At 37.8% G+C, this 10,916-nt stretch overlaps 1 protein-coding gene across 1 annotated transcript; it reads right to left on the bottom strand.

Moving 5' to 3' along the window:
- Positions 1-4,702: 4,702 nt before the first annotated feature.
- Positions 4,703-6,232, bottom strand: LOC103989491 (peroxidase 17). Its single transcript, XM_009408350.3, has 3 exons — positions 5,814-6,232; positions 5,543-5,734; positions 4,703-5,409 (listed from the first exon to the last, which is right to left on the bottom strand). Exons 1-3 carry the CDS (start codon positions 6,129-6,131, stop codon positions 4,825-4,827), a joined length of 1,095 nt encoding a protein of 364 aa, XP_009406625.2. The 5' UTR covers positions 6,132-6,232; the 3' UTR covers positions 4,703-4,824.
- Between the last annotated feature and the right edge of the window lie 4,684 nt (positions 6,233-10,916).

Below are 10,916 nucleotides of genomic sequence, written 5' to 3'. Positions count from 1 at the left end.
CTTTTATTCGATTAGATGGCAGGTACGTAAACGGGTGAACCCACGGCCCGTGGAGAAAAGCATCCTTGTTGGTTGGCCCGAGCATGGTTCGAGACGCCGTCGAAGACGGCGGTGGCGAAGCGAGCACCGGTGCACGACGCGCTAACGAGGACACGTGGCGTGGTTTCCTAGTGTCAGGATGACGTCCTTTCCGAGTGTCCGCCAATACCAGAGTCGTGTCTTCCGTAAGACATGCCGGGACACGAAGAATTCGCGGGATTCAAACATGCGGCTTTGCATACGGTGGGGCCAAACGCGAAGATGTCCGACGGATCCGTTAACCCGCATACCCGAGCCACAATATATATATATATATATATATATATCAATCTCGGACAATAGAAGGAGATAATATGGAGGATCAACTTCTTACCATCTTATACATCTACTCTCTACACAACGCCTAATCGATACTTTATCATATTTAAGCTAAGTAAGCTTCATAATGGCTTATTACAATTTCTATCTTGAGACCTTGATAATAATTTTCTGCGTTATTACATGGTGATGCATCATGTAAAAGAAATTTCTTGTCTCATCAATATTGTCGGATCCATGCTTTTTATCTTGATTAGATACAACTTGCATAAAGGGATATTTTGGGTGTGTTAGATAATTTGATGCTTATGTTTATGTAGATGTCACACAAGAAGGATTTATTTGTCATTTAAATATTTTAAATTTTTTGTTTTCCTACATGGATGCATCATGCTAAAGATGAATGTCTTACATTTTTTTCTAATTAAAAGACATTAAGAGTGTTGGCCTTTTCACTTGGTATCATGCATTTTGAGAGTGGGCAAGCATTTTTGGGTATTTTTTATTGAGAAGAATGGATTAGATAATTTTTATGAGAGTGGATTGGGCTTTTCTTTTACCTAAAGAGAGTTGTTCTAGGTGTGACCAACTTAGGCATGCCACAACTTGGGGATGTGGTAATCTTAAGGATACCTACATGAGGGCATGACCAACTTGAAGATGATCAAATTAGGATAAAATCATATTGAAGGATATGATAAAATTAAAGATATGACCAACTTTAAAGGATATGACCTTCTTCAAGACATGATTGACTTTGACCATTTTGAATGATATGATTTTCTTAAAATAAGATTAAGATTAATTTAAAGAAATATTCTTGTTGAGTAATATAGTCATTTTGAGGATACGACGAAGGATATAATCATTTTAAAAGATGTAGTTGTTTTGAGGATACGATTAACTTAAGGATTGAATCATCTTCAAGAATATAAACTAGCCTAAGAGTGTGACTATATTGATGATATAATCTACTTAAGGAAATAGTCAACTTAAAGAGGTTAGACCATGTTTAAGTGTAATTTAGCTTTATGAGATAATTGAGTTAAGGTAAAGAAAGTCATTCATCATGCCTTTTAATGTTATATTTCCTTTATAGTAATATGAGTATTTCAACTACAATAAATAACATTATTGAGGTTTCTTTATAACTGACATAAGAAACCTAAACAAATTTATCAAATAAATTTTATACTTAAAATATTGATTTGATGATGGTGCATCAGAGTAATAAAAAAATTAAGAGTTGAAAACCCTATTTGAAAATATTTGCACCAAAAATATCAATCGATAGTGGTATACTACACCCATGTACCAAAGGTTATGGGTGAGAATCTTATCTGATAAAGTTATATTTAAAATATTAGTTTAGTGATGGTGTAAAAGACTAGATTAAGTGGTGATAAATTGGCAAATAAAATAATGGATTGATGGTGACTCATTTGAAGATGTGAACTAGTTGATTGAGGCTTTCGTTATTGATAGCAAGATCTTCCGATCAAATTTTATTTTTCATCCCTTATCATTTTATAAAAAAAAAGGAAGGAATATAGTAAGTATTGAATGAAAACATAAATGTTGCTTTATATATTGTTATTTCTGTAGTTGTTTTTATCATCAATTACAAAATATTAAGTGATTTAATAAAAAAATATTTCCTTTGAACATCATGCTAATCAAGGTTCGTTGTATCGTACCGTATCGATATTTCGATCCGAACTCGGTACGATATGATACCAGTGTATCAGGCGGTACATCAAGACATACTGAATATTTTTTTTATTTTTTTCATACTATAACAGTGTTACAGTACAAAGTACGACATACCTTCATACTAATATGTCATTTCTAATGAGTACTTTGTCATATTTAATTGACACTTTTGACATATGACTTCATCGAGTTCTATGCGTCGAGTTTCGAGCTGTTTGATTTCATACTTTATATTGCAAAATGGTCGAGCTGTTTGATTTCATACTTTATATTGCAAAATGGTCGATAAGTTTTGGCAACCAAGAAATCTATTTGGTGGGATATGAGCATGAAGTATTTAAATTATTGGAAAGTGGGAGAGATTTTTGTCTCTTCCTTTGCTTCGACTACAGAAATGGTCGAAAGTTAATGCCAAAATTTTGATGGAAGTAAGGAACAGAATTTTTTTTATTTAATATGGATAAATTATAAGTTTATAGCGATATGATTTAGTCCAAATGATTCTCTGCCTCTCTATGGTGTAAGGAGTGAGTAACATCAAACCTAAATATGGTTTACCTACTAATGAAACATTTGATACATTTTTCGTCGCATCGAAAAAATTATAGGTATGACAAATCTTTTATCCAATTTGAATTTTATATCATGTTAACATATAACTAAATTAGATATTGATGATGCTAGCTAGTTTAGTTGATAATATTGCAAGGCTCATAGTTCAAATCTTGTTTCCACCACTTATTTTTTTCATTAAAAATATATTCATATAAGAATCATAATATATTTTTCGATTAGATCGTATTATGAGTATCACCTTTGTTATTTAATGTTTTTTTTGTAGAAAAAACAATCCAGATTGTACAACCTACACCATACATATAAGATTTTAGTATTCAGATCTTGTTATGGTTATCTAACATGTATGCTAATGTTTTTAGTATCCACATTTGAACATAAAAGAAAACAATTCCAAGTACATAAATTACATGTCCAGCTGCTCGTTGACTACTTTCTCGGTCAAACATGGTACACACAGCTTGCATAAGACGTTGACAATTTCGCCCATACTATCCATCCCTCCTCCTCCGAACACACTGAATCACCTGTAGATCTGTCATCAGAAACATGCGTGGACGTGCAAACTTGGCTGAGCTTGTGGTTCTTTCTTCGGACCTCCTAGGGTTTCAAGTCTCGTTCCTCTTCGTTCTTATCCTGCGTGTGATAGATATGAAATCAGATGAGAATATTTTAACCATTTGAACCACTTATAGGCTCATTATTCATTCATGCATCACAGTAGATGATCCAAACATATTCTTGACTTCCTTTTTCTAGTAGTCAAACATATTCTTTCTTCTTTTCGTGTCTACACACCCAGTAAATTTTGGGTTGCATGTAAACCCTAATTCCAAATAGTTAAAATAAATAATAAAAGTAAATTTTGAATTTAAACCTTCTGATAAACTGTTAATATCTTTACTAATTAAGTTAATTGATATATTCAACTTATTTCATATTATCTCCTGTAATCAGATAGCATTTCAAAAGTAAATTACATTGAGATTTCTATATTTACCAAAGTAAAACATTAATCTTATTTTTTATTACCTCATCATTGATTTTGCTTACGGAAATATCACATGTGTTCAATGATAAATTGAAGTGCGACAAAGTTAACACATGCTTAGTGGTAAACCTTACGATATTTTTGTTAATAGAATCGATGACATAAGATAAATATTATTAAATATTTAAATTTCATAAGTAAAAAAAACTCAATATAATTTTTAAAATTATATCGATCAAAATAATAAAGATAACTAATTAAAGGGACAATATATAATTAGTCAAATGGATGATATTTATGTGTTTAGGTGGACCCCGCTGTTATTTTTTAAGACACAGGGCACAAGAACTTATAATTAGGTGCACAATTCTAGATATTTAGACTAATAGGTCTTAATTATTCTCATATGAGTGTTGAATTCCTTCACATGCCACAAATTGGACCATTCTGTAGAACTGTTCAATTTCTATGGAAATTAATTATATTGATTGAAAGAAAAAAAAACTCAAGAATTGTGGTTCTGTGAGATGGAAGTTAGACCCTAAGAAACCTCATAAAATTCTCCTAAACTTGTCCTTGTCTAGGCTGCTCTTAAAGAAAGAGAAGCTATACATCTTGCAGATTTGTCTTAAGCTTCCAGAAATTAGATATCAATTTACAGCATGAGGTCCTATATTTAGAACAGGGTGATGTCAATAAATGTGTGCATAAGAGTCCATGAATTCTTGGATTGTAGCGGTTCTGAGCATCCCACTTCCCGATCCATCAGCAATGGCAGTAGATATCGATACAGAATAATTTGTCATTTCTCTCAGATGGCAACTTGATGTTGCTGTGTGCATCACACTTCTCGTGCCTCTCCGTTTTGGCATGGATTCCACCAGTGGTTCCCTTCAATGTGGCCATCAGCATCGCGAGCAGCTGATGAACTTCTGTGATCTGCTCGATGCTTGTGCTGCCACCAACAGGATTTCTTCGAATATGGTAGATCAGTAAATGGCTTCGTTCGCATCCGGAAATTTTCCGGTTGGTCAAGATCTTTAAAGGTCGAAGGAGGAACAAACAAGAAGAAAAGATCGAGAGCCCCCCCGACGAACTTTACTCTTTTTATGGACAAGGATTTCGATATGATAATTACAAAGATAAGATACTAAGCAGCACAGAGTCCAAAAATCTGTCTTCTCCCATCAGAATTCTGACAAGCCAGCATTGACCACTCGACAATTACGCCGAATCTCGCCCCTTCGTTCTGACTGCAGCTCCCCCATCCTGATCATCCCGTCGACGAAGGCACGAAAGAAGGCACCTTGATCCTTGCTGAACTTTTCGACCACTTGCTTGGTCCTCTCGCACCCAGAATAGAGTGTTTGATCCGAGTTGAGGAAGCCCCTCAGTTGCACCAGGTCTTTGAAGTACTGGTTATCGAACACCGTAGGCGTGGCGTCGAGGCCGCCGGTCACGTTGCCGTCGCCACCTATCGGGCACAGCTCATCCAGCTTCTCTCGGTATTCTGGGTCCATGTTGGGGTCAGGCCTGCCTGTGCCGGACTGATTGTAGAGTCTGAAGACTATGGAGAAGCAGCGGCCTCTCCCGATGGAGTGCGAGCCGGAGAGCGCAACCAAGTCGACAGGAGTGAGATTGAATTGGCTGAAGAGGTTGAGGAGCGAAGTTGCGTTGGCTCTGGGACTGGGCATGATATCGTTGGAGTCCTCTTGGCTTGCTGTTAAGCTGTCCTCGCGGCCCAGTCGCACATCCCACTCGGGTCCTCCACTCTGGTACGAGGCAGAAAGGAACAGATCGGAATAAGTTAATCGGTACATCACATGAAAACATTTGTTAATCCCAGTATTCTTCTTCTTCTTCTTTATAGCTTGATGAAATGGGTGGTGTACTGATAGTCGTTACCAGGACGACAGCGTCCCTGGCAGCCATGACGATGATATCAGCGCAGGAGACGACCCCCGGGCACTTCCGCTCCAACGCGGCCTTGACCTCGTCGATCACCTCGAAAGACCGGAGCGAGTTGATGTTGGACAACGCCTGCTTCTCGCCGGGCATGTTGGGCGTGGCGTCGAGCAACACCGACGCGTCGCAGCCCTGGGGACGGCGACACAAACCATAAGGATTAAGGAAGCAGAAAACGCAAGTCCCAGCACATAATCACGCGGCACCCTACGTTCACAAAGCAGTCATGGAACTGCAGCCTCATGACGGACGCGCCGCTCCTGGGCTCGCGGGCCATGGCGGCCTGGATCGCTCCCCGCACGACGAGCTCCGCGTCCGGGCACGTCTTGGAGTAGTACCCCACGCTCAAGTTGGTGGCGGCAAGGGTGACGACGTCTGCACCAAGGAAGGAGGACAGCGAGAAAAGGAGCAGCGTGAAGAGGCGAGGCATGGCGGTGATCGTGGGGAGCGCGTGGAGCTGCAGATGGCTCAGCGAGCTTGAGGTTTTGGTAGGGTGGACGACCGGTCTCGTCCCTCTCGGGTTCAGCATAAGAGTCGCAGCCGACGCTGGGATTCCACGGTGGGTTACGACGATTTTTTTGAGAAGCTGGTGGACTGGCGTGGGCGGATGTGGTTCGTGGGGTGCAGCAGATCGAAGTGTCACGTTAATGGGGGAGGGAGGGGGTTAAATGCAGTGGGGGAGTCTACTATTGATGGAAGAACAAGAGGGAAGCGGCCAATGGGCACGACTTGCTTTGGAGGACTGGCATCCATCGATGTGCACCCAAAAATAATAATAATAGACTAAAAATAAAAATCTCGGGATGCCTTTTCTTTTCTCTCTCTCTCTCTCTCTCTCTTTCTTGCTGCCACCCATCAGGTGGGCCCAGATCATCAGGGGGCCCACTTCAGTTGCGCACCCATTATTTGTGAGCCTCCGGGCCCCACTTCTGAGTGATCGATGAACCTATGCTATCTACTCCGCAAAAGACAAAACGATGCTGATGATGATGATATAGAGGCGATGATCTTCTGTTGCCGTGCTTCTCTTCCTCGCAACAAAAGGAGAGAGAGAGAGAGAGAGAGAGATGGATGGTCTCTTGTGAATGACATTATTGATGAGGATGATACAGAGTTGGGATGCAGATTCCCAGACAAAAATGGTGGGGGCCAATTCCATCTCCATCTTTTAAGGATAAGCGAGGCAGTCAATTTCACCACCGTAGGAGATAAAAAGGATGCAGTGGATAGAGGAGAGGCACATGTGTTGTTTCACCTTCAGATAAGAATGGCCATGGACTACTGCTACATTACATCTTAAGAGGACACTCAAGTGAAAGAAGGTAATACATCATCCACTGTCTCCCTCTAACTCAGTACCCACAGCAGTTGTTTCCCTGTGAAGTGAGGAAGGATCATTCCAAATAATAGCAGAGTAGTGATTACTGATAAGGTTTCTAATATTCCCCCTCTAATCCTCTCTAAGATTTCAGTTAAGTTCCCTCTTAACCTAAGATCTATCTTTGATTGGATTTCCAAGGGTAGTTGGATCTTGAACCCATAATTTCTTCCCATTGTTGAGGATATTAATAATCCTTATGACACAAATTGTGCTCCCAAACCTCCAAGGTCTTTATGACTAATAATCTAGTTCCAATCGAGGTTTAGAAATTTTAGGATGAGAACTTATAATGATGTGTAATGAAGATCAAGCATTTAATGTTTGAGCTACAAAATATATATAAAATATAGAGTATCTAAAATAACCCATTCAATGTCCAACTAGAAAATCTAGGTTAAGAATTTATAACCTTGATCATGCATTTATTTGTTTGAGTTACAAAATATAAAATTAAATTAAATTTAAAGTGTCTAAAATAGCTCTAATTATTTTAGTATCATAATGGGTATTAATGTAAATTTAAGTTTCTAACAATAGTAATTGTAGAATGCTATTTGCAACTCCCTCTTTACTATTTACCATTTTATTTTAAATTTTTTTGATATATTTCTAGGAGATTGCTATTTACAATCAATCTCCTCTTTACCCTTTATAATCATGTATTTTTAATATTTCTAGACCACCCATTTATAAATTGACTTAAATACTATCAATCTCCTCTTCTTCTCCTTTTTCTTTCTATTATTTTTCCTCATAGGACAACGTCAAGGGGGGTAATGAGCATCCATAATAGAGAGTATCGACAAAGAATTCAGATTGGGTTGAGAATGGGGGAGAGGAACGTTGATAGGGAGCATGGGGTAGCGATTGATGACAATGTTGATAGGGAGTACGAGGGGAGCATCGAAAGGGAGAAAGAAGCTACGATCGACGACAATATCAACAAAAAAAAATTGCGAGGGGAGCATTAGCATTGATAGAGAGTGTGACGCGACAACAACGACAATGAGCATAGGGTTATGGAAAAGAAAAAAAGAATAAAATCGATAATGCTTACACTATAAATAATAAAATAATATTTTATTATTTTTTAAAAGATATATCAATAGTAAAAAGGGGATGTGGATATTAAGCTTTTAATTTCTAATGACTAATATAAATTAACTACATAACACATAGTCTTAGTAGGATTTATTTTGAGCTTACATTTTAAAGGTTAAATATGAAGAGAGATTGCTAAAGGATACAATTAAATAAAACAGCATCTAATATTTCTTGTCAAAAGCAAAAAAAAAAAAAAAAAAACTTATCTTTTACCTTAACACTTGTCCTAATGAGAAAAATGTAAATGAACTTGAAAAGAAAATAAGGTGGTTCCATTTCTTGATCATATTTGATGCTATAGCGAGCTCATCTTGTTGGGGGCAATAAACAAGACAAGTTGGGACGGTATACTCAGATGCAATGATTTCTTTAACTTCAAAGGAATTCTCGATCAAATCACATCGTGTATCAAAGTGCATCCGGAGGAGTCCACACACACACACACACATACTTTATGTTGAGTGATTATTTAGGTTATCATATAAGAAGCCCAAACTCAAACCTAAATTCTGCTGCTAATCATGATGGTTTCTTTTGTGCTTCGTTTATGGGGCGCAGAAAAGAGATAGACAAAATAAAATATAATAAATTATTTTAGTGGGGGTGTGTAGATGCTACTTTAGCATAAATTGACAGACAAGAAAGGGTCATTTTACCGGTGGCAAAGAAGCTTCAACGAAAAGCAATAGCAAGAACCAAGCACGACTGCCAACTAAACCCACAACATGGTTGCGATGATGAATGAATCAATACCTTTTTACTATATTTCGAGAATCAGAATCGGGTTCTTATATGCCACTGATTTTAATTAGTGATCTTTTTTCTTTGACATCATTCTATATTTGGGGTTAGCTAATGCTAATGTTAACACATAGAAACACCGTTGACCGATAAGTAGAACTAATTGATTCACTATCAAAAGTGCAAGTCCTTCACGATGATTTCTTCTTATTGACATAGAGGGTTGGTGTAACAATCTTGTGTAGAGAGCCCGTCAGGGAAGATTGATCATTCGAGACAATCTAACCCTTGTATGATGGAGTCATATTGGAGAGTTGGGTCGTCTTTGTTGTTGGGCCACCTCCTGGCTACATCTTTGGATTGAATCAAGGATCCTACACAATAGGTCTACGTCGGGAACGTCCCGGCTCGACCTATCCGATGCTTAAGTCAGTGAGATGAAAAGAAAGGTTAACAATATAAATAAGAGAACGAAGAAATCTTGCTCGTTTGCTCGTGTTTGACTTGAGGCTCGTGTTTAACAATATAAATAAGAGAACGTCTGATGACATGGACGGATGCTCGTGAAAAGCTCGTAAAAATAAATTTTTGATGATGTTTGAGAAGTTAACAGTAAGAAAATTATAATTCGTGTAGAATAGGAAAAAACAGGTTTTTTTTAATGATCTTTGAGAAGTTAACAGTAAGAAAAAAAAAATTGAGTATATTAACGGAAAATAAGTTTATAACCTTCATGATTTGTCAAAGAAAACCTAATAATGAATTGCAAACAAATTACCTTTGATGAGTAAGACTATTGTTAATTACCATAAATATCAAAAGATCTTATTTTCTTGAGTAGATAGAATGGTTATACATTCTATCTACTCAAGTATGAAAATAAAAAAATTACCCTATGCAAGTATGAAAATTTCTACTAAACAAATATTTTCATGATTTCAAAAATCAGTTTATATAAAATGCTCGCAAAGGCATGTTCAAGACTTGGAAGAGAGAAGGGGAAGACGGAAGAGAAAACTCCTCTTCGACAGGGGTTAGGGTTTCGGGATGGGTCTTTCGGGAAAGATCTTCGTAGAGAGAAGGTGATGGTGCGTGTGTCAATCGAAAAGAAGAGAAAACAGAGAAGGAAGAGATTACGCCGGCCGACGGTGGCCAAACGAAACAAGAGAGAGGAAAGAGGAAAGACGAGAGCTCACGTCGAATTGATCTAACCACAGCAGAGAAAAGAGGGAAATGGTTCGGCTCACTTTGAACAAGCGTTTTTTCGATTCACACAATGTTGAAACGAACCATTTGGACAGCAAGCCTTTCTCGTCAATGTCGAGGGTTTCTTCATCTTGCATAAGAAAACGGACCCCAAAAAGATTCTTCCACGCCGCGCTGGGCCCCATTTCTTTTGACCCCTCCCTTTCATCTTGACGTGAGCCGACAGGAGGATAGGCCAGTCCTGTGAATATATATATATATATATATATATATATATATATATATATATATATAAACACATTAAAACACATATTTTCATATTTTTCTAATAAAAAAAATGGAAGGAAGAGATTGGATTGAGGAAAAAGAAAGAAGGGCAGGTGGGGGAGCAATTGCTAAAGCCCTAAAACCTAGACTTGGTCAAACGCAACAGTGTTTTCTTCCTTAGATGTATATTGTGCTGTTCATATGACACCATCAGGAAGCTATCAACCCTTTCACTGTTCTTGAAAGAAACTATGACCACTTGCAACCCAACTACGTGCCTATCTATAGAGGATCATGCTTGTGGAGCACAGAAAGAAAAATCTTAGCACTAGCACTAGCCAGCTTTTGTCTTTTTCAAGATTGCAGTTCAGCATGTGTTGTTACAGTAAGTCCTAACTATTTGTGATGAAATTTCTTTTTCTACTATAGTTAAATCAAGTTCTAATGAGTCATTTTAGATCTTCCTCCTCATGTTGTCACCAATATGTCTAATCATAATCCTTTCTCCTACCATTTCAGATGCTATTATGGATGCAATAACCTAGTCGCAAAACAAAGTTGGGTTCAAAGCTAGATTCAGAAGTGATTGATACAAGAGGAAAGCAAGGATGCTAA

The sequence above is a fragment of the Musa acuminata genome, chromosome BXJ2-6 (genome assembly GCF_036884655.1).
Source record: "Musa acuminata AAA Group cultivar baxijiao chromosome BXJ2-6, Cavendish_Baxijiao_AAA, whole genome shotgun sequence".
Lineage (NCBI taxonomy): Eukaryota > Viridiplantae > Streptophyta > Magnoliopsida > Zingiberales > Musaceae > Musa > Musa acuminata.
This window is presented reverse-complemented; position numbering and strand designations above follow the sequence as displayed.

Bases quoted from the DNA above. Each gene is read 5' to 3' on its own strand.
- LOC103989491 (XM_009408350.3), bottom strand. From the start codon at position 6,131: ATGCTGAACCCGAGAGGGACGAGACCGGTCGTCCACCCTACCAAAACC. The intron at 5,735-5,813 runs GTAGGGTGCCGC...CGCCGTCCCCAG, and splicing joins TCCATGACTGCTTTGTGAAC to GGCTGCGACGCGTCGGTGTT. The intron at 5,410-5,542 runs GTAACGACTATC...GCCTCGTACCAG, and splicing joins CCAGGGACGCTGTCGTCCTG to AGTGGAGGACCCGAGTGGGA.